Below are 24,596 nucleotides of genomic sequence, written 5' to 3' on the forward strand. Positions count from 1 at the left end.
GCTGTGCTAGTTCTTCAGTGGCACAGGTAGAAAAGCCCTGAATTTTCGAGCTTAGAAAATAGAACTTCCTTTTCCTCTCCCATTTTTGGAGGGGATAAAAAGAACATATGACACAGACATTGTCAGCTACTTTAAAGACTGTTGCAGATCCATTTAAACTTTTGTGCTAATCTAATTGAGCAAGACAGCACACATATTTTACAGTTCAGATAATGCATTTTTTGTTCTAGAGGATGTATTACCACATTTGAGAGATAAGAGAGGCTGTTTCTTCAGCATACAAAATTTGTGGATGCCCACGTTAATGGCTGAGTAATTCTTGAATTTCTTTTCTGTTCTCCCTCATCTGTACTCAGTGTATGAAATTAGCATTTCAAGATAAATTGACATCAGGAATCAAGCGGAATTTTTTGAATGCAGTTACAGATAACTGTATTCTAATGCTGAATTACAAGTAAACAACATGGAGATATTCAGATTATGCATATTTAAATTTGCTAATTTGGAAGCTAACCCTTTCATAAATAACTTGTCTGAAGCTGAAAAAGGGTTAAAATCTGGAATCTTGCATACCTTATCCAGTATTGATAGGCAGTGTCAAGTTCAAATACTTAAGCTTCAAGCTTAAAGTTCTCATTGTTTAAAGCCCCGAATTACTTGCACAGGTCACACAGAGCTTTTGTTATCCTAGCAACTATATTAGGATGAAGAATTGAAACTGAATTTCTGTCCCTATATTATCATATACTCCTACAGTGTCTCTTATCAGATCTTAAAGTGCTTACACTTTCACAAGGAAACCACAGCAGCAGCTGTTCCCAGGCTTACTTGACAGTACTACCAGAACAACAGCATATGCTTACATAGTTTTGTCAGTAGCCTGTTTTGCAAATATTATTGTTCCCTACATAACCCAGCTCATCAGAAAAGTATAAGCTGGTTTGAGTCCTGATGTAAATAAATGTACACTGGCTTGTAGAAGCTTCTCCATGATCTGGTCTTATCTCTTTAAGCCATTTGTAAGCAGTGTTTAAAAAGGGACACACATAGGTTGTGTCAGCTGAAGCAAACCCATTTTAAATAAATGGTAGCTGTTGAACTACAAATACTGCATATAGCTAAAGCTATAAAAGACTGGTTTCCCTACAGATCCTGTCTCCTCTCACAACAGAGTTATCTACTAAGCATAGCAACTTGCACGAATGCTCATTGCTTTGGACTTCTCTTTGGTGAACTCTCTAGTGGAGTAAGAATCACAGAATCACAGATTCTGAATTAATTCTGAGGAATTAATGAATTAATCTGGTGGTTGTCCAGTACTGAGCAGCATCAGCAAAGCCACTTTTTGAAACCCAGTATGGCTGTTAATGATCTTGAACAGAATGATATTGCAAGTACATATATGGGATGTAACTCGACCTTCCTTATGGTTGGGTGTCTTCCAGGAGGTGTAGACCTGTTTCTCCCATTAAGAGGCAGGGTTTATTAGCTCTGAAATGGTGAAAACAGTGCCATAGTTACAGTTTCTGCACTGAAGCTGGCTTGCATTCAGATGCCTTCTTGCACTGGCACAGTGCTACACTTTTTATGTAGGCATGCACTTTAGACTTTTGGACCTGGATGAATTTACAAGCCCAGCTGTACAACTATATAAAAGTTGTTTGTTTTTTTAGAGCATTTGTTTATGAGCTAAGTATATTCCATGTGGGATAGGTAAGATACAGTGTAAAGGCAAGGAAATAATGCTGCTTCAACACAGCTACATTTTAAGGCAGTTGTAAAAGAACTCTTTCAGACATAAACTGTGGAAAAAGAAATGCCTCTTTTGATGATAAAGTTCTCAGTTTCAGATAACTATGGTACTAGGATAAGTAAGATCAACATATTTAGAGGACAATAATAATCTCTATCAGATATTAGTAGAGTAGGATTTCACATCGAATTTGATTACATATGTAGGCTTTTTTCCATCATGGATTAGTGTACTGATTCATATTATAATTTGACAAACAACAGATTTCAGTCTTTTTCCCTAGGTATTCACTTACTGTTATTCTGTTACGGCAGCTTCTTGAAGACATTGTCATTCACTGAGTTCCTACTGTGGTGACTGCTCTAGCATAATGTTTTCTTTCTGCTGTTCTCCAATGAGGTTGTAAGCTTGTAAGTAGAATAAGAAAGTGGCTTTCTAAGCCTTTTTCTGCACAGGAAATTATTCCATGTAGACTTATCATTGCCTCAAACCAAGCCATATTGAGGAATAAGCAACAAGCTTAATAAAGAAGAAAACCTAGCACTGCTTGACAAATAAAGGTGGAAATAGGTCTTTTGTGCATGAGTACCACAATGCAGGCACAGTGTTTTTATTTACGGAGTCCTTGAAAGCAAACAGGAAGTTCTAAGTTACTTGTAGGATGAGAGGGAAAGGCTGGTAACCTGGGGATCTCCAGTTTTCCAACAGTCTTCTTTCCCCATCTTTACATTGTGCCATTGTACACACATCCATTTTCCAGTACAAATGTTCACAAATTAGTTTGAGACTCCAGTGGAGGGAAAGGTACTCATCTCAGCTACACACCACTGTCTGTCAGAGCAGCACTCAGCATTGTTTCCTCCTTCTTTTCCTATGGCATTGATTTTTGTTGTCACATACAAAGGTGAGCAACCAGTAGTGCCCTTGAGCTACTGTAGGCAGGTGAAAAGCTTGTGAAATGTAGCTGGTTTATGACTGGACATGCTGAATGGCATCCTACTTGGCTTTCCTAGACAGCTACAACATTTTGGAAGATTCATGGAGATGAGCAAACACACTGTGGTAAGTATAAAGTTTCTGGCAATCTGGTTTTTTATCTTGGGAATAGACTGGAGGTAACACCTAAAACAAACTTACTGTGGAACATTAAAAAAGGTCTTTTCTTGCAGAATGTTCTGCGGATCCATGTGTTGAAATAAAATGCACGAAAGAGATCTAATGGCTTTTCTGGGAACTTGGTTTTTTACTTTGCTTTGGATCAGACTCTTTATAAGGCAGCACTGGCTGTCTTGATTGACCAGAAGTGCAACTTCTGTCAAGCTGAATCAGTTTCCTTTCCTTAGCTGACTGTTTTGTCTCTTTCCCTTTGTGCCTACCTTGTATTCATAAATTCAAGTGCTTGAGTTCTTGGAATCTGCTGTAGATACTTATATCTAACCACCTGGCTCCGTTCTAGCTAGAGATCTTTTTATCTTTTTTGCTTCTCCATCTCATCCTCCTCTTTCTGTCTTTTCATCTAGAGCTGGTAGAGATCCTCTTCACTTTCCTATCCATTCAAGTTGGTTGGAAGCTCTTTATGCTGCATTTACTCTGAAACAGTTATTTAGAAATATCCTTTACCCCTGTAAGGGTCCTGCAAAAACCTGTTACCCATCCATCACCTGCATCTCATCCTAGATGAGGTCTTTATTTCCACACTTTTTCATTTTGACTCATAAAAACTTGAAAAGAGCTACCACACATTCATTCCCTTAAGCAGGTTTGACAGTTTTTTAAAAATCATCCTGCACTTGGGTGAAATCTTGCTTGGAGACTCATTGGTCCTACTTTTCTGTGAATCTTCATAAGTGCATTGAGGCTCCTCAGTAGGACCGCTGTGCATTTTTGTTCCCTTTGTGTGTGCATTGAGAGTCTTGCTCAGAATCATCTCTGTGCTTTGATGCAATGACAGCACTACCACTGTTGTGCAAGCAAAAAAAATCTAGGGGTCTGCTTGGGTGTAGGACAGGATTGCTTTCTGTTTGTAGAGTTGGTGTGAGCAGGGAATAGGGATGTAATTGTAGTAAATTGCCAGTAAAGAAGCAATGGAAGAGAGCACAGCTGAAAATGCTTCTTCTGAACTTCAGCTCTAGTGTTAAGGAAGCACAGTGATGGACTTCCTGCTAGGCTTTTCCTGCTCCTGCTGTTCATTGTGGAGAGGTCTGGTCTCTTGCTTGAGAATGGAGAAGATATTAAGAAATGTTAGGAGCTGATTCTCCAGAGGATAATCTATGGGTTTGTTGGATCACCTAGAACTGGACAGCCAGAAAAATTACATGGAGAAGACTTTCTGCAGCTATGCCAGGGTGAGGGAATGTAATTCCTTTAATTCCTTCTTTAAGAGTGTTCACTGCAGCAGGAGTTTTCAGCAGTACATTATCCACTACTTGTTCTCTTCTTTGTCTGCAGAGGGTTGTGCAGAGCAAGTAGAGCATTTCGTCCCCATCTTCTGAGGCAAAGATGAAGTAAATAAGTTTTCTGTGCAAGGCCATTACCCATCTGTCTCTGAAGAAATAACCTCTCTCTCCCTCTTAAAGTAAGCAGTAGTGGGGCTGCTGGAGAAGAACAAGAAATGCTCAAAAATTAGCAAGAGCTGGGGCTAAAGTGGGAGTGAGTACAGATGGCATTTAAGCCTTTGGAAGGACCCTTCTCAGTGGTTCACTGACACCGATTAGAGTAGTAGAAAAAGCACTTCTTAGTCTCATTCCCCCTAGCTCCTATCTCCATCTTCTGATAAGCATTGCTCTCAGGGGCAGTAAGATTGTGTGCTGCCCTGTTTCCTAGTAGCTTCATTCCCCTGCTCTGAAAAGTTTATCACAAAACCATCATTCCTTAGAAATTTTAAGCCACCTTTTTCTCTATCCTTGTCTCTCTGCTTCTGAGTCACAAATCTGCAGCAACCATAAAAGAACTGAGAACAGGAATAATCTGAGCCACACTTAAGTTGAAATACTTGCTGTCAGCTGTATTTTGTCATGCATTATTTTTGATCCTGTTTGCTCCTAGGCTTGCATTTCCTTCATAGAAACACAGCAATAGCATACTAAAAGCCTTTCTTGGTAGTATATTCTGTGAGAACTGGTAAGAGTTAACTGCATCACCAGTTAGAAAAAGAAGATAAATTACCTTGTACAACGCTGAAGAGTCATTCTGTGTTCACAAACTAAGATAATGGTACTAGGTAAAATTCAGATCTTAATAATAAGGATACTAAAGCACTGTTTACACTGGGAGTCATGGCATGTCTGTCATTAGAGACCTTCAAACAGGTTAAGCAAACATCTGTCAGGATGACAAAGCTGTAGTTGATTCTGCTAAAGCAGGAGGTTAGTCTTGAATAGGCTTTTGAGGATCCCATCTATCCTTTTTCTACAGCTGGGATAATTTTGTAATTTCCTTGTAACTGTTTCCTGGGTATTATGAATGGTGTGCAGTAGGAATTTCTTTCAGATGTGTTACTCTTAGTGGTCATGAAGATTAAATCATTAAAGAACATGTCATAAGTTTCTGATACTTCCCATCAGACTTTTCTGCACCCATCGTGTAAGCCAGGTAGAATTCAACAACTATATATTGAAACTTAGCAGTCCCTCACTCTACAAAGTTACCTCAAAACCCTCAAAGCTGTTGGCTAAACCTCTTTATCACTTGGTTAACACAAGAGTTTCTCTCTGAAATCCCACTTAATCCAGAGCATATATCTCTAAAATAAATTGTCTGGTCAGTATTTCTTCTCCTGCTCTGGCATTTGTAGCAATGGAGCCTTTAAGGAAATAATTGTTATTTTGATGGGGAGAAAAAAACAACTAAAAATTTTAAGCAAATATTCTAAGCCTGTTCTTTGTTTTTTATGTAAGAATAGTGTCATGTCTGTGAAAACAGCAAGTCAGACTTCTGGGGAGTGGTAGTGGCTCTTTTTAGAAAAACTCATACAGTATAAATATAAAAAGTATAAATATAAAAGTAGATAAGCTTTTAAGCATGATGTGAAGTAGAGCGTGCCCCCTGTAGTTTTCCAGTTTCACTAACTGATCTAGTGAAAAACATTATTTAAAAATAAACCTTATTTTCATACAGGATCCTTTGGTAAATAGTTTGCAAACTGGAAATTTCATAATGGTGACCTTATTTACTCCTATGGGATTTTTGTTCGGTAACACTGCTCCATGTGAAATAGAGGTCTACTCTAAGTGTTATTAGTGGAAGACAGTATAGGGGTGATTAAACACAGCTAAATAGGATTTAACCTCTTCTAATTTGAGCAGAATTGGGGTTTAGTTGTTTTTCTGTGAGACTACTAGACAGTTGAATCTACCCATTCTTGGTTATTAGTGACTTTCTGGTAGACCTTGTGAATAGCCAAAGGCTTAATTTTCCACTCAGTTTGACAACAAGTAACATCTCTCGGTTGAAGAAAAAAGGTACACAAATATTAATAACTCCTTTCAAAGGATTTGAACTTTTTTTTTCTTTAAAAATTTTAGTTTGGTTTCACTTACATGTCCAAAGAGCTTTAAATAGTACTAAATGCATTAGTGGAGAGAATGCCCTCTTCCAGCAGTGTGAATTTTTTCAAATATATCACTCTGGAGTGCCATCAGTGCTTGCTTATAGCAGCAGAATACTTCCTAATGGGAATGGGTACTCAGAAAGGAAAATTGCTGGGTTTGGAAATACTGTTTAGAAAAATTATTCTTCAGAGTACGATGTGCTAAATTCCCCACAATAGCAGAGCCCTTCTTTTAAGGAATCCTTGTTCTTTCCAGAAGTTTTCCTTATGGAAAATCTGGGGGTTAGGGAAGAGAAAGCCCCCCAGAAAGCCATATTTATGTGTGTCAAGCCAAGACAGTAGATATCTTCATAGAATAACCTTAAGTAAGCTCAGCGTGTGGCTGTGCTGTGTTTACACAAGCTGCCTAGGTGAGATCACTTGCTTTGCAGTGTGATTGGTGCTTGCCATGCTATTAGCATCTCTGCTGCATGGAGATCTGGCTATTCATAAATGCCCAAGTAACATCATGAGGTTATAGTGAGGGAGCCAAACTGCACTTTTTTTAGACCATAGTCCTCAAACTACGTGCACTGAGGCAGGGGACCTGTGACTAATACTCTTACTGAGTTTCAGTGAGACACCTGCCTGAGTGCATTCAAATGCAAAGTGGTATTTTGGTTTTTAAGGTTCACCTTGTCATTCATACCCCTTGAAGAATGGTAGTGGGGTCCTTTTTGTTGTCATACAAACAGATTAAGGGCACTAATAAATAGGGAGACCTGGCTATCTTATCTATGCAGACTATGCAGCCCAAATAGGAATAAGCCAATAAACCCTCTTCTTTTTTTCAGGAGTAGGAAGTAAGTAAAATAATGATGAGCTTTAAGGACAGATTATTTTTGCATGTCCTTGATGTGGATTCCTTAGGTATGTCATCTGCAGGGAGAACTGGACCATGAACATGTTGCTGCAAAACAGTCATGAATGTGATTTGAATGGCAATGTCAATCTTACTCTGCAGATACAAAAAAAACCAAAACCAACAATTGTATGATGAAATTTGTTGAAGGAGGTAGTCATCAAACACTGTTTGTATTAGGGCTTCAGCTTCCTCACCTACATGAGGGTAAGGGAGAGTGAATAGATTGCTGCTATCATGATAGTTTCATGCTTTAGCAGACTAGTGGAAATGGAGTTGTGTTGACTTACAGTAAAACTGCATTTAAAAATTTAACTTTGCAGCCATAAGAGTTAGGAAAGTGTATCTCCTATAGAGTATGAGTGCTTTGTGTGGCTTACATAAATACAGCAAGGAGGCTGATTAGCTATTTGAATCTCCCTAGGGCTGTAGTAGATCAATGTTCTTCATTTCTGCCCTAAATTTGCATGAAGGCAATGTTCTCCCAAATATCTGTGGCTTGCTTGTTTGTTTCTTAAATGCAACTCCACTTCCCAGTGGAACAGCTGGAATAGCTGTTCACTTCTGCAAGTAATATTCTGGTTACATAAACATAACCAGTATGAAATAGTTTCTGCCATCCCTTGGAAACAGCATAGGCTGGCAAACATCACAGATAAGTAATCAGAATATATTTACACCCCGTTTTGTTTTGCTGTGTTGGAGGCACCTGAACTAGCTCTGACAGGCTGGTACAGTGTGGTGAGAGACTGTGCCAAGAGATAAGCTGAGGCTCCAGAAGCTGCTCAGCTTTGCTGCTCTGCTGTTGGAGCCCTGTGCTGGAACAACGATGCTGCTTCCAGAGATGGCTTGTCAAGCAGTTCTCTTTGGAGCTGTGTGTCATGGCTAAATAGTCCTTGTGCAAATCAACGGGCCTAATTCTTATTTGGCTTTTTCCTCAAGCTCATATTGTGTCCTGGATGAGACCAAAGGAAGTAAATAAAATGTTAGGCTGTATTACAGACTCGGGAAACAAAGACAAGTCATGGTATTGTGTATTGTGTGTTTTCACCTTGAATGCTCTTTAGCTTTGGCCATCTTACAAAAGGCACATCAGAAGCAGGCAACTTAATTTACCAGGATAGCCTGGATTTTGGATGAGATGAGAAAGGATAGGGGAGGGGTAAGTGAATGAAAAGAGCTATGTCTTATCATCTGTCATCTTATTCTCAGAAGTGATGCATCAATAAAAGGCACTAATAACTTTTGTGTAAAGCAAAATGTTATGGGCCACTTCTGAGGCAAGAGGAAAAAGTTAAAGGCTAGTTCCCATCTCCCACCCACTCCTCCTTTTCCTCCCAGAAATCCCCACTTACCTCTCCAGTGTCAATATTTACACTAGTTATATTGCAGGTGTACAGTTATAAAAGTCTAACAGAGAATAGCAAGATCATCAGTTATATAAAAGAGGGAAAAAGCCTAGTCACAGCGTGTCCAGACAGACTCTCCCAGTTTATGGCTCTCTTTGGTATCTGCTAGATGTATACCTGATGAGGATGGTAAATTATGATTTTTAGTATGCAGCTTTAAAAGAGAAGGGTGAGTGAGGGGGCAATATAGCTCAAAAAGCACTGTACAAGCATTAAATAGCCCTAACACAGAGCTCACCTCACCAGCTATGATAACGCAGCCTATTTATGTTATATATATATATATGAAATATATATATATTTTAAATATATTAGGTGATAATTAGATGATCTTTGTATATGTGATTACACTGTATTTGTTCTGAAGAGGAGAAAGGCAGGCATCTGGATTTTGTCAGATGCTATATATTCAATAACATATAATGTCTTTAAATGATGCTGCTGATTTTAGGAGGAAATTGAAATAAAATCCATAGAGCTACACTGAAGACTAGTTTTTGTGTGTTATGGCTGCTGTAGGAACCCTTGACATAACCAGTTGGAATTGTCCCAAGCTTGGGTGAGTGTTTGTTCAAAGAGAGAAAACAAATCCAGTAGCTGCAGTGGAAGGAATAGATAGGGTAACTTTTTTTTTTTTAGCTCCCATCGAACTGTGTGTTTCTGTTTGCTAACAGCTCTGCTTAATAACAGAACTTGAAAGCTCAGTTCTAGGAATTCAATTCTATTGAATCCATCAGCAGAGGTTAGACACTGAAGCTCTAAGAATATTGGGAAGGGTTTAGTTGCAGTTTTGTTGCAGTTTAGTTTGCTTGCAGACTTGGGTAAACCCATGTTTTCCATGAAGTGCCTGCCCTATCTTGAACTTTCACTGTTTGAAACTTCAGTGAAGTTGAATCCCATAGTAAAGTCAACTCTCCAAATACTGCTCAGGCTAAAAGTCTGAGGTGTGGTTTACACTGATTGCTGATCTACACTGCAATTTGTGAAATTGCTGTTCTGGGTCAGTCCATATATTAAGGGAGATTGTCCCCAAGCAGACAAGTAGAGGGATGCTTTTCCCTAGGAGCCCTTGGTCCCAAATGCTCTTTTCTTACTCTCCTCACCTAAGCCTCTGGTTTGCCATCCTTTATTTCCAGGAAGTGCCTCAGTGGATCCAGCTGTCAGGCACTGAGTAGGAGTACATCTTGTGTTCTTCTACTTTAATGTGTATATGATGTACAGGGAGAGTTTTCAACCTCTGCCTTTGGAGTTCTTCCAAGGCTGAAGTTGTGGTGTGAGACTAGCTGAAGCCCAGCCTGCATTTGGTGAACTTGAGCACATTTCAGGTTATTACAAGCTCAAACCCAAATTCTGCCAGACTTTGTGTTTCCTGGGGCAGTTCAGACAATCTCAGTCTGCAAGTGACTTTGATAATGAGCCATTAGTAGAGCAATGATGTGATCTTGCATGGGTAGAGGTCTTTTAGAAATAGCAGCAACCTGTAGCACAGCAAAAATCAGACTCTTGCATACCAAAAAAGAAAGTCTTTACAGGTGAATGTTCAGAGGAGTATAGGGGGCTTGCTTTGCTTGTGAGGTATTGTGCTGAATCTTTAGAGCACCACTCTAATCCCTTTTTCCGTTCAAGACCTCATATTATGGAAGAGCTGAGCTGTCCTAATTTGGAAAGCAATGTGGTCAAGAGAAACCAAAAACAATAAAACAGTAGAAAAATATTACCCTGGTTTCTGCCTGTATGTCCTGGTTTTGTATTCACTGGGTGACCAGTATGTGGCACATAGTGGCACATGTCCACTTACTGGAGCCAGCATGTGCTCTGAAGGGAGAAAACCCCCTGTTCTGCACACAGCATCACTGAGTAATCACTTGTGCCTGCACTCAGGCAAGCAGGTGTAGAATTCAGTTAAATACAGCCCAACCACTATAACAGTAAGCAATTCAAGAAAAGGTAGTAAGGAAAGGAAAATCAGAGTTGTTCTGCAGTACTTTCTGATTCTTTAAAGTTAAGTAGAGAAGTAATGGTGTGGAAGGTGGAAAAAAACCACAGGCTGAAAAGAGTGAAGTCAGCTTGTGGCTGAACGGCGATCAGTGTGCACTGATCTGAATCTTAAAGCCCAGTTCTTATGTAGATTCTCATCTCTTCTAGCTGTCTTCTTCAGGCTTTTGTGTTCTAAATTTTGTGACTGTTTGCTGAAGCTGCTTCCTACCCTTGGTGTACAAGCCTTACTGGCACACGTGTATTAAGAGATAAACACATAGGTTGTTATCATCTAAGTGCCCAGAGTTTCAGTATCTATGTTTGATTCAGATTTAAACAGATTTCCATTCCATAAAACAGGTCATGAACCCAGGGTTTTGCTGAAATGTCTTTCAGTTGTGCACTCTTCCAAGTCTGCTATCAGTGTTTGGCTGTACTACTCGGTTTGAAAAAATACTGGAGAGAGTAAAAAGCTGGAAAACAATTTCACAGTATGGAACAGATGCACTGATTCTTAGAAGTGTCACAAGTTAAGTGAGAACCTTGGAAGCTTTCTTCTAAGGTCTTTGTCCACCTACTTTTCCCGTAACTGCAACACTGCTTTAATAAGTTTTCCAGTTGGTTTAAGAGCATCTGAGATGGGATCCTCAGCTCGATGTAAACTGTTGTTTGTAAGCAGGAAGCCAAGGAGATGAATCACCTTTCCACTGCAGGAGCTGTATGCTTTCCAGGGTCATGTACACAATACACTTCTGTAATGTTATAGCTTGTTGCCAGACTAAATACCTGTGCTGTTTCTGGGGGGCAGTTTGCTTAAATCTTCATATCTTATTTGTTGACTCCGGTTCCCTTCATGTTCCTTTCACAATTTACTGTTAGTTACAAACTTTCTGAGCAGCTGCCCAGTCTCTTTGCCCCCTGAGACAACTGGAAACACGGGATAAAGGTTGTAAGTGGTCTGATCAGGAAGTTCACATGAGTGTCAAATGCAGTTGCGTAGCTTCTCCAGCAGTTGGTGGAAGTTTTGTGTGAGGAAAGGAGGAAAACATTTAGGGAAGGGCTCGTATAAAACATGTGGGAGAAATAGATGCAGCTGTATTCCTTCAAATCTGACGGTGGCCAAAATAGCAAGATAAATGCCACTAACATTTAGTTGATACTTTGCTAGTTGACAGAGAAAACATGAAATAAGTGTTCTTTTAGAGGTTTTATTTACTGTTTGGAAGCTGTAATGTAGAGTGTTGTTACTCTGTTATGTCAACAAGCTTCATAAAAAACTTCCCAGTTTTTTATATTCCTCTATTTTATTTAAATTAAATGGGTGCTGGGTTGAATCAACAAAGGCATCACCGGCAGAGACAAAGAAGTCATCATCCCGCACTGCTCAGCATTTGTCAGACTGGGGTATTGCATCCAGTTTTAGTCCCTGCTGTACAAAAAGCTGGAGATGCTCCAGAAAAGAGCCATGAGGATGATCACAGGACTGGAGCCATATGAGGAGAGGCTGAGAAGACTGGGTTTGTTCAACCTTGAGAAGAGAAGGCTTAGGAGAGACCTCATTACACTATTCCAGTACTTAAAGAAAGTCTACAAAGAAGATGGAGACTCCCTATTTACAAGGAGCAACATGGTCAAGACAAGAGGCAATGGGCACAAGTTGCTCCTGGGGAGATTCCATTTGAAGACAAGAGGAAAATTTTTCACTATGAGGACAGTCAGATGTTGGAATGGTCTCCCAGGGGATGTGGTGGATTTTCCCCCACGTTGGAAAGTTTTAAGTCTGTGCTCAACAGGATGTTGAGACATATTAAATAAACAATAATATTTAAAGGGTTGGACTAGATAATCCTTGAGGCCCCTTCCAACCTGACATTCTATGATTCACATTCAAGGCCTCTTAAACACCAGTTTCAACCATGCATAGCTGAGTTAAGAATTTAGTAGGATACTCAAATGTAAAAATCAATTACTTTAAAAGAGACAACTTCCATCAAGACGGTTTGTTCCAAAAAGGAATGGAAAAGCCATTTACTTGACAGGTTCAGACTTCTGCTTCTACTTCATGATGTTGTTGACTTTTAAACAGTCTGCAATTCTTCCCATGCTCTAGGTGCTTGGAATTAAGCTACTGTTGACTGAGAATTGTTAGCCAGTTACTCTCAGTGTGAAGCTGATTGCTTTAAGACTGGCTTGGAAAACTCTGTGTCAAATGTTCCTTAGTGCTGTACTTCTAGAAAAAGTTTATGCATAGTGACTTGTTTGTGGTTGTTCTCTCTTTTTTAACAGGCACATAAATGTCAACAAGCTGGCACATGAGGCAGCATGGCAGGGTTGTAGGATAACTGCAGCCAGTACCTTTCTCTCATTCTTGTGTCCAGATGTCTTCTCAACCCCAAGAGAAAGCATTTTTGTGGTTTCTCTATGCTAAGCCAAGGATTTGTGCCATCTATCCTATACATGCTGGTTGTTTATTACCAGGCAGCCATGTCATGCTTGAGGATGTTGTGTCCCTCTCTTGGGAAACTTGTGGCCAGTAAGGCTTTCCTGAAACAAAGGATCATTTGTTGGTATGTAGAGCAACAATTCAGAGACAAGAATGCCGAGCCAAAAATCAAAATGTATGCTTTGTTTTATGTGAATATCGCTCTTGTTATGAGGCAGAGCAGGCAGTTGTGTTGGTTTGGTTTTTTTCATCTTTAAGTACCCATGCGGAGAGTTAGTCTGTTTTTAGGACCCCATAAACAGCTCTGTCATTACCCACACGCATTCCTGTCCCTTCCACCCCTGCCATGCCCTCCTCTCCCCTCCTGGAAGATTGGATAGAACAGGGAAAAAAGGGATTTTGTTCATTTGGGGCTTCTCATAGCAGGTTACATATTCTCTGTAAAATGACAGCTGTGTGCATACACCCAGGACTCCTGATGCGTTTGGGGCATGCTCTGGCCTATTAACCGTGCAAAACAGGCACGTGCCCAGGGAGCAAAATGTGTTCTGGATGCACTGCAGTTACTTTTTATGTTTTCAATATTTTCAGAGTTTGTTGAGCTAGCATCAGGTGTGCCCACATTCCCATCCAGAAATGTGGGGTGCTTATCCAATGGTTTATTTTACTGAGTCCCTGCCTGCAACCCAGCTCCCCAGCTTGCCTCTGGCTACTTTTTCCATCTTCCCTCTGCCCCTCAGAGCAGCTATGCTTAAGAAAGATTCAGAGCTGTTAGGAGAATTTATCCAGTTGCTATATGATGTGAAACAGGGCAAAGTCCTCCACTCCTAACATATTTGCTGAATGAGTTTATATGGGGGGGTTATCTTTCTTTCCTGTTCAGGTCAGCTTAGGCGTGGTCAGACGATGAATTTTGATTGTTTGTACAAGACCATTTCCCTCAGCCAGGGCAATGTGCTGCCAGAAACAACCTGAAGTCTCAGGTGGCCCTGGTATAAAACATTCCCTCCCTGTACAATGTCTTGATTGTAATCCAACAAAAGAATTAATGCAAGACAGCTATTTAAAAAGTGCCTGTCTGGGTGTATAATGATACATTAATCTTCCATAAACCTGTGAACAAATTTCCTGCAGAAAATGTAGCCCTTGCACATGAAAGAAAGAATATAGATGATATTGCCATATGAATTCAGGGATGCAGGGTTTTCTTTATTCTCACAGAGCAGAGAATCACTCTCTGAGCAGAGACCACTCTCATTTGCCACCTCCCTTGAACCTCCCTTTCAGGATCCTGGTTAGTGCAAGGTCTAAACTTTACCTGGATGGCTGTTGGCATGCAAACACCTTGCAAAATGACTCCCACCAGGCTTAAGTTTTAAATCTAGACAGCTGATCCCCAAGAGTTCTCTCTCTCTCTCTAGCCCAACACCTGAATTCTTCCTGGCCAGTCTTCATTGGTTCAAATCCCAATGCAGATCCTGGCTCTGTTTTTTTTCTGTGAGCCCCAGCTCACCAAAATTATTTATGCTGGACTTATCCCACTCTTGCTTGTTTTAACCATTGTGCAGCAATCCTTGACAGCTCCAGACCTGTGCTTTGCCAAGTAATTCCTTATTTGATGAAGGTCTAGGAATTGGTCTCTGGCCCTTGTTGGCCACAATCCAAACTTGGTTTCATCTCAGCTGTACCAGCTTCTGAAGAGCATGATGGTACATGTACATTTGCTTCAGGTCACCTTACACATTAACTTGCAAAATAATCTGTTACTCTTATAAGAATTATCTTTACATTTACAAAAATAATAGAATGAATTGTTTCTGTGGTAGTGTCAAGAAGAGGACTTCTCAGGAAGATGACACAGTCTGATTAAGTGAAATCTTTCTCACTGTTGTTGTTAGTAACACTGGCATGCCAGCAAATGAACCTGAGTTTTTTCCTGATAGTTAACAGGTTTTGGTGTTCATTGTTGCATTGTTATCAATACTGAAAACCTTGTCTGGTTGTGCTCAGTGTTTCATTTGCTGTGTTGTTATGCTGACTTAGAATCCCTGATGAGCAGCTGGAAGGAAATTATCACACTGATGAGAAACAGAGGAACAGGTATAGATTTGTATCTTTACTGACAAACTGAGGTGTTTTCATGCTATAGTCTCCTGTAACAGATATTTAAACTCAAATGTCAACTATTAACACCCAAACCCTTATTTAAGGACATTATGCCTCTTTTAAAACCGTATTTGTAAATTTTGTGTGTATTTAGTGTGGTGTGTGTGCATTTTTATTTATTTACTTATATATTGTTCATTTATTTTACATTTGAAAACCGCTATAAATCAGGCTTTAATGGTAGCTGGGTTGCACAATATTGATTCTGCTGTGGAAATCTGATTGTGTCTGCTGCAACACGTCTGTTATATGTATTTTGTGTCTGGTTTCTGCATATTTGAATCTGGTGGGGGCTGCACATACAGCCCTGGCTTTTCCTGAAGTATCACATGCTTAAAATACTGTATGGTAAGCAGTCAGTGTGGTCCAACAGTGGTAGGTGGCCTTTCCTCTCTCACAATAGCAAGTGGTTGATTTAAAATTATGGTTGTTAACAAACAGTGGGTTTAAGGCTAAGTTCCAATATTGTGGTTAACTTTAAAAAAAAAAAGCCTAAATAGACACTTCACAATATTTGAACAGAAAGTGCCAGAATTGGTTTCAAGCCTTTTTTGACTTAGTCCCCCTAGCAAATACGCATTTGATAGAAGGTAGGTGAGAGAAGGTATTAACCTGTATTAGGATGTATCCTGTATCCTGGCCTGTATCAGGAACAGTGTGGCCAACAGGTCCAGGGAAGGGATTCTGCCCCTGTACTCAGCCCTGGTGAGGCCACACCTCGAGTACTGTGTCCAGTTCTGGGCCCCTCAGTTCAGGAAGGAGATTGAGGTGCTGGAGCAGGTCCAAAGGAGGGCAACCAGGCTGGTGAAGGGACTCCAGCACAGATCCTATGAGGAGAGGCTGAGGGAGCTGGGGCTGTTCAGCCTGGAGAAGAGGAGGCTCAGAGGAGACCTCATCACTCTCTACAACTCCCTGAAAGGAGGGGGTAGCCAGGGGGGGGTTGGTCTCTTTTCCCAGGCAACTCTCAGCAAGACAAGAGGGCACGGTCTCAAGTTGTGCCAGGGGAGGTTTAGGTTGGACATTAGAAAGAATTTCTTTATTGAGAGGGTGATCAAGCATTGGAATGGGCTGCCCAGGGAAGTGGTGGATTCTCCATCCCTGGAGATATTTAAAAAGAGACTGGATGTGGCACTCAGTGCCATGGTCTGGTAACTGCAGCTGTAGTGGATCAAGGGTTGGACTTGATGATCTCTGAGGTCCCTTCCAACCCAGCCAATTCTATGATTCTATGAACAGTTCCACTGCTTGGATGATTTCACTGCAGAAAGAACCATTGCAAAGCCCAGGAAAATGTGTGGTTTTCTTGAGATCCCAAGTAGCTCAGCTACAGAAATTTCCCTTCAATTTTACATCCTGCATGGACCCATGGCCTCTGTGTCCTCTGGAAAAGCACCGAGGTGGCAGTGGAGGTAGCAAGGTAAGGAGATGGTCCTGCCAGCAGCTTGGTGGCAAGCCACCTTGTCCCAGGGGCCTTCAGGGAGCTCTCCAAGCTCTGGAGAAACCCAGGATTTGGGAGTATGCAGAGGCTGTGCAGTGTTGAGCGGGGACACGTGTACCATGTCCTTGAAGCACGTGTTGGCAGTGGCATTGCAGCTCATCAGTGCTGTTGCTGTTCACAGGGCAGGGTGGCCCCAGGGCAGGTGTCAGTGGCCTTTTAACTTACAGTAAGAGAAAGAAGTGGCATATTAATTCAGGTGCCAAAACAGAAGGAGCCTCTGGAGGGAATGGTCCTGCTTACTGAGTAGGAGATGGACTAGATCTTTCAGGAATTGTATCAGCTGGGAGGTAGTGCTTTTTTTCAGTTCTTCTGTTCAGAAAGCAGAGGCCAAGAAACTGATTTGGGTCAAAATGACTTAGGAACGTCATTATCTCAAATAGGGAAGAATGAAGAATGCAGTGCTGTCTGAATTGAAACAAAGCACCAGTAATAACTGTCAAAAATGGTAAGAAATATGTGATTAATCTGTTTTTTGTTTTCATTATTCTCCTTAAGCAGAGGTCTTCATGGGTTAATATTTTACTCTAAAAGTAAAAGAAACAGATTTGATATGAAAAATGCAGAGCTGGTATTAGGTACTAACTTACAACAATCAGATTTTGAATAGTAACTAGATGATGATCTATTTTCTTAACTGCTAACACTAAATCAGTGATGTCAATTGCTCTTCTAGGATAATGCTACTTAGTTTTGTACTTTTTTTTGCCAAGATAATGTTCTAAAGGAGCTAACAAATCCCATAATATTATTGTACTTGGCTGCATATATTAAACACACTTGGAGACAGATTCAGTCTCAAGGAACTTGCAACCTTACAAAAAAGATAGACTTACAAAAAATGCAAGGGGAATACATCTTTATAGGTACTTGGGTTTTTTCCTAATAAAACAAACAAACAAACCTTTGTATTTCCAAAACTCACAAACTCAAATAAATAATGTTTTGGTCACAGCTAGACTGTAAAAACTGGAAATAAAATATCTGATTTTTTGAGTGTTTTGTTTGTTTGTTTGTTTGTTTTGTTTGTAGGGTGGGATTTTTGGTTGGTTTTGTTTGGCTGGTTGGTTTTGGCTTTTTTCTGTCTCCCCCTCTGAGGCACATTGAGCTTGTGCCTGCAAGTGGCAAGTATAAGAAGAAAGCCACTGAACAGTTCCCCTCCCCTAATTGCAGTTACTGATATAAGGGTTCCTGACCCCTACTGGTACTTCCCAGATTCATTTAGTACTATTTCACTTGATTTTTTTCTCATTCTAACAATCAAGCTCTAGAAAACCAGCTGGGAGTCTTCTTGAAGTGCCTTAAGTGACATGACATTCGTTGTAGCAATCTATTCTTGTTACTTGTCTTTTCGTGGGGAAAACATTGCATTTTTTTTCAAAGATAAAAGGAAAAAAAATTGCTTAGGTTTTGGCTGTAGTGTGGATATATGTGAGACTGAGGGTTGACTCAAGCCTAACAAAGCATCTTATAAATTGCTGGTTTGTTCTTTCCTCAAGGCTCTGCTGAAATAAGCATTTTGTTTGTGGTACCTGCAAAACCGTCAGGGGTGAGCCTCGGGCCTGAGTTCCAAGCAATTTTCTAGAAATACACAAGAGACCCTAAGGGTAAAGATGACATAAAGCTTCTGGTGGAGAGAAGAGCTTCTGGGTTGCATGTCTGTAGATAGCAGAACATGAAGGTTTTAGTTGCAGCTTCTTCACTGGATGCTTGCAGAGCGTTTTCTGCATTCTCACTGCAACCCCACAGCAATGGAGCTCTGGGTCACTCCTCACGGTATCACCCAGTCCTAGTAAGCCAGGTGTAATACTCCAGTACTCCTACAGGCATTTCTTCCCCATGTTCTTGTCATTGTGCCCGATTTCCGTCAGAAGCTATTAATAAGCTGCATTTCATTGCTTTTTCTCCTCTCCAGAGGTCAAACACAGTTTAAAAAACTCAGAAGCCTTAAACTGAGGTGATTCAGATGGCCTTCCCTTGCTTTGAAGGCATGCACCTGCGTTGTGTAAAAGGTTTTGTTTGCAGTTTGCAAAGGTTTGGTTGCCCAGAGTGATAAGGCAAGGTCCATCTGTGTTAGGAAGAAATTCTTTCCAGAGAGGGTGATCAGGCATTGGAATGGGCTGCCCAGGGAGGTGGTGGATTCTGCATCCCTGGAGGTTTTTAAGAAGAGACTGATGTGGCACTCAGTGCCATGGTCTGGTAACCACGGTGGTAGTGGATCAAGGGTTGGACTTGATGATCTCAGAGTTCCTTTCCAACCTGGCTGAATCTGTGATTCTGTGTGTAGGACAGGCCTTCCAACAGCATCTTTAGATAGTGGTGAAGCAGGGTCAGACACATTCCAGGTAGCACAGCAAGGAGGGTGCTTGCACTGTCTCCTTGCTCTTAACCAAATCAGTTGTGGGGACTTGGAGTTACAGCAAATTCCCTAGGGTGAATTTTCTCTCAGCTGTGAAAAGGATATTTGTCTCTTTTCAATATTCATCTTGGGGAGAGAGGGCCTGAGAAAAAGATAGTAAAGTGGATCCCAGCTCCAAGGAGCTGTGTAAAATGTCTTGGGTGTTGGTGTGCCCTGGCAGTTTGCTAACTGAAGGGAAGAGGAGAGACCTCCTTAGGCCAAACCAGTCTTAGACAGCTATGAGCTATCTTAAATTTTATTTTTCTTGACTGAGCTCCAACTACAGTCTTTTTTTCAGGTTAAGCTAGGAGTTTTTTAACCTTAATGTTTATTTAGTACTGAGAGAGTGGCTGGCAGCCTGCAGATATTCCATTCCCCAAAGTATCAATGTGCAGCTGGACAGCTGATCCCCCCTCCATACAACCTGTAGCCACCAAAAGATCAGAAGTTACCTGTCAGTCACCAAGGTCACTTTTAAATGAGTTAATGTGGACTTTCATTTTGGGAGGACTGTTAACCAGGGGTGTTGTTAACCATAGTGTTTTAGAGTAGTGAGTGAACCTGGAGCCACCTCAGAACATCATCAGAATAACTCACTTCTCTGACACTGGATATTCACAGCAAGCCAAACAAACAACTTCTGTTGTTCACCTGCTGTTTATCAGCCTAAGAGGAGCTGTGTACCCTCATAAAAATGGGAAGAATAATCTGGTAAGACATTCTTTCAATCTACTAGGACTTAGATATGCATCTTAAATCTGCTTATTTTTAGTTTTCTTAGAAACTGCATGTCTGTTTTTGTGTCCTTGCAGAAGGATGAATAATCTGAAGATCTCAACTTACTTTAGCTCCATAAATTAAACTTTGTACTTCTACCTAATAACTGCAGAAGGGAATGTTAAATTTGGACAGACTTTGGGGAGAGAAAACGTGTGGTTTGGAGGTGGGATCAAGTTGCAGAAAGCTTAAAGCCAGAAACTACTGGAAGAATTACTGTTCTGGGGGAATAAGTGTCCTGAGTGACAAACCAAATACTTCAGGGAACAGTTAAAGCCTTGGTGAGTTAAAGTTGGTCAACTGTGAGAACTGCTCAGGTATGGCAACTGAGTCTCATAGCCTCTTGCAGCTTTGAGAGAAAAGATCCTGGGTCTTTTGGTGAGGACCCAGTTGGCTAGGAATGACCTGATTTGTTATTACAGAATTACTCACAAACCCCCTTGATTACTTGCAAGCCACTTTCTCATTAAAGCTGCAGATGTGGCCGTTAAGCAAGCAGCATGTAAGAGCAAGCTAGAAGTAGAAAAATAGCATGTCAAAGATGGGTAAGTTTTGAAGAACTGACAATAAATATAATTTCTGAACACTGTAAAATGTTTAGCCTTAGCCAGCCTTGTAAGCCTACAGGCTACAAAAGAAAAACTTGTAGATGTTGGTCTAAACTTATTTCCTGGTATGGCAAATTGTTTCTCTGCTCTCCAAACAATTTGGTTTTGTTATTATTATAAAGGTATCAGGTACAATGCCATTCCTGAGAGCTGATCGTGTTTTACACATACAGCAAGAATTTAGACTGTACAAAGAATACTGTTTGTCTTCCTTCAGAATTATGTACTAATTCTAATAATAGAATGAGTTATTTGAAGGCTGACAAGTCAGATAGTTAAGGTTAAATCAAGCAGAATACTCTGAAATACTGATCATATTTTCTTGACCCTCATGCTAGGATGATGTGTTCTTCAATTTAAATTCTTTCATCAACTTAATGGATGGTTCGATTGCTGTGCCTCCCATAGTGCTATCATGGTAAAGATTTTTGCTATTTTAGAAATAGTGTATAATAAAGGGATAGAAGAGATTAGGAGATACATTTGAAATCTGTTATGAAAAGGGTAGTGGCTGTGGACAGTGAGGAACGAGAGGCATCCTCAGGGAAAAGTTCAGACCAGTCAGTGTGGGGCTGCTGAAACACCTATTGACTTCATTAAGGCATCAGATTAGGGGGAGCAGATGGAGCTGTTCAGGTTGAAGAGATTCTGTCCCTCATGCTTTTATTACAACTTCATGAGGAGTTACATCCCCTGAGATCTGGCCATTTTTAGTAATGCCTAATCAGCCAAAATGAGCTAAAATGAGGGTTTTTTTTTAAAAAAAAAGCAACCCAAAAAACAACAACAACAACAACAACAACAAAAAACTAAAATCAACCCCTGCTCCCTTACCCAAAATAGTCCTCTAATTGCTCACTTTGACTGTACTGAGTGTGTTTTGCAGCAGCTGGGGGAGCAGAAATTAAGATAGTGCCCTGTCCTGCCTGGGTGGTGGCACCCAGGTTAGTGCAGGAACCACTGCAGGTGGGACACAGGGAGCATCTGTGGCTATTTGCCATCCCAGGGGGGTTCAAAGGCACTTGGATGTGTATACTGGTATTTGCATCTATTCTGCTGAGTTTGCTATGTCTTGCCACAGCTGGTGCTACCTTATGAAACCACAAGAGAGGGAGATCCAGTCTTAAAAACTAACACAAACCCAGTAGCTCAGAGTCTTGAAGAATTATCTGGTTTTACTTGTAAATGTTCCTGGGAAGGAGCTGTCTGATGATCCTCTGAGACATTAATTTGATGTCCTGGGCATTGCACAAACAAGTATCTTGAGTGCTCCTGCTTGGATAGCTTTTCTGTAGAAAGAATTTCAGGGCTTGGTTTGCCAGTTCTTCGGAGTCCTCTCTTTGTGCTGAACTTGACTCAAAAAAGTTGCCCTGTTGGACTGAAATAGCACTATTTCAAGTTACAGCAGCTAAGTGCAGACATAGGTGCTTGCAGGATCAGGGTTTTCACATTGTAACAGGTTGGTCTCCTTTTAGGTTTACTAGGACATTTCTTTAACTTTGGCAACACGGCAAAGTTTCATTTCTGATGACTTAACCTGGAGAGGACTGATGTTATATGCCACCCTTTTATGCAAGCAGCTTTTATGGAAGTGTTTGCTATGAAAGAGTATGTTTCCATGCTTTGGGTGGTGTTTGCTTTAGGTGACTTCACGGGTATCCATCATACACCCTTTCTGGGTGAAAGGAAACTTGGTATCTAGCGATATTTTCACATTAAACAGTTGTTGCTGGTTTTTTCCCTTTGGAGCATTTCACTCAATCTCTGTTTACTTGCACTGATAGATGGTCAAACACACTGCTGTGTTTCCCCAGGGGAACTCTCAGTTGATGCAAACTGCACCATAGATCTGTCCTCATGTCCCCTGGATGCACTGGGTTCTGCACTCATTAGTATCCAACCGAGCTTTGTGCTGGTGTCAAACCATATTCACTCATGAAACTGTCTGTGTAACTTGTCTTACTAGCCCCCAAATGGAAATAACCTCAGTCTACAATTGCTCAGTGGTTTATAGGTGAGCACGTTGCTCTGTTTCTCAAGTTCTTTGTTTTGGAGGAGTTGCACTTGGGAAATACTTGTGTGAGGGCTGGAGAAAAGCACTTGTGGCAGATTGGGGTGATGATAATTCTGCTCAGGCAGAGACATACCTGGGGCCTGAGCAGAGCTTGTGTACTCAGGCCACATAGGAGAGCTTTTAAGACCATTATTATTTGTTTGCTATGGCTGTGCAGCTTCCTCTTCCCCTTTGTACATGCTTTTTCTGACATGCTGTCACTGCCTTCGTCTGTCCTGATGCTGAAAGCAAAGAAAATGGTAGCATTTCCTACTTCCTGCTCTTGAGTTGGCTGTTTCATGAGAGATAATTTTTCCCTTGGATGATTTCAGAGAAAAATCTGTATCTGCCAAGGTTTTTTGTATAGGAACAAGTGTTAACATAAACAGGCTTTCTCACAAATATCCAGGCAGGGCAATCAACCACAATGGGTGTGTGTGTGGGGGGGGGGGGGGGGGAAACACAACAAAAAACAAAACAAATAAACGTCCCCCCCCAAAAAAAACCAAAACAACCCAACCAAAAAACAACCAACCTAACTAAACACAAAAACACAAAAAAACCTTCAAGAAACCAAAGTCACAGAACTGAGGAGTGCTGTGGGTTTTCTTCTTGTTTCTTTTTTTCTTCTTTTTTTTTTTTTTTCTTTTTTCCCCCTTCTCTTTCAAGGGTGTTTACACCCTTCAGTGAGTTTGTTATTTTTCATCTGACATCTAGGAAGACTTATGGCGAGGCATCTTCTTGCTTTTCAGGTAATTACTTTCTTTTCCATCGGTTTTTCTGAGTACAAGTTTTTCGGAGCCCATTCCTTCTCTTTTTTGTTACATTTTTGCCTGAAGGAAGCAGCCAGTGGGAATTAATCAGTGTTCTTCATTAGTTTATTTAATTAGCTCACAAAATGCAATCTTTCTTGGCAGTGTTGCATTCTTCTTCATTTTCTATGCTTCTGTTGAGTATTTTATTGAAGTGCAAGTAGGTATGAACCACACCTCATTTCTTCTGGAGAAATTTACCAGCTTTAAGCCAAGGCCCCAGGTAAGGAGCTGCCATACCTGGGCATCTCCAGGTAATTTAACCTAACTGCTAAGTCTTTAGAATAATAAATTTTTAAAAAGAGTGTCCCTTCACTCTCCAGTTAATTGCATAGCCCAGAGAGGAACTGATATTTCCAAAGTGGAAAGGAAGTTTTTAAAGCTTTAGCATTAGAATGTGCAGAACTTCTGCCTTGTCTCCTGCTGCCACATTACTGTCTTCCGTGCTTTCTGCATTTTGCTGGAAGATTTTTACACACATAAGAGGAATAGTCTGTGAACAGTTTTTCAGCACTTGGCTTCACATTTAGCAGAAGTGTGAAGTTCAGTGTCATGGAATTTCCCTACTTGGTTGTTAGATAGTTTGGTGCAACTCAAAACCAAGAGGCCTGAATTGTGGGCAGAAGCCTTCCTCCTTCAAATGAGTTTGTTCAGGGGTTCAGAGCTGTCTTGGCCTCCTCCCATCAAAACTGCAATAGAAGTTCTCCTCTTGGGGGGCCAGTGATATTTTATTTTAAATCAAAATATTTGAGGGAAAACGATCTAACAGAAATTTAGCTTTATAAATCTCAGATTGCTTTGGAAAACAAAACAAAACAAAAACATTAAAAAAAAAAAAAAATCCTTCATGTGGGGCAGCTCAGGGACTTGTTTCTTTTGATATAATTGATGCCATAAAATCACAAACCGAGAGAGGTGGGAGATGGAAGGCATCTGGCAGAGTTTACAACCCCGGGGGGGTCGGCGAGAGGGGTGAGTGCAGCCTGCTGCAAACAAAGGCTGAGTGTTTTGCTGATGTGATTGCAAAACATATGTTTGCCCAGGACTGTTACGATCTTGGGAATAGGCAGCAGGCCAAAAATTCTGCAGCAGCATACTTATTCACGCAAATATCTGCAAAATATTAACCTCCTGCGAGTTCTCCGTTTAAAAGCCGTAATTAACTTTGCTGCTGAAAGAGGAGGTAGAAACTCTTGCTTAGTGGGAGGGGGGACGGAGGGGAAGTCGTGTCCAAAGAGCTTCTCCAAAGAGAGGA

At 40.8% G+C, this 24,596-nt stretch overlaps 1 protein-coding gene across 2 annotated transcripts in view; it reads left to right on the forward strand.

The window, feature by feature from the left end:
• SESN1 (sestrin 1) overlaps nucleotides 1–24,596 on the forward strand; it is an 82,678-nt gene that overhangs the window by 40,121 nt on the left and 17,961 nt on the right. Inside the window, exon 1 of one of the 2 annotated variants that reach the window (XM_071741200.1) lies at nucleotides 16,903–17,141. The exons of the other annotated variant lie outside the window; for it this stretch is intronic. Within the exon in view, the coding sequence (XP_071597301.1) occupies nucleotides 17,139–17,141 (3 nt within the window). The 5' untranslated portion in view covers nucleotides 16,903–17,138. Of the gene's footprint in view, nucleotides 1–16,902; nucleotides 17,142–24,596 lie in introns of those variants that run through there. 2 annotated transcript variants of the gene reach the window in all.

This window comes from Heliangelus exortis, chromosome 3 (genome assembly GCF_036169615.1).
Source record: "Heliangelus exortis chromosome 3, bHelExo1.hap1, whole genome shotgun sequence".
In the NCBI taxonomy this organism is placed as follows: domain Eukaryota; kingdom Metazoa; phylum Chordata; class Aves; order Apodiformes; family Trochilidae; genus Heliangelus; species Heliangelus exortis.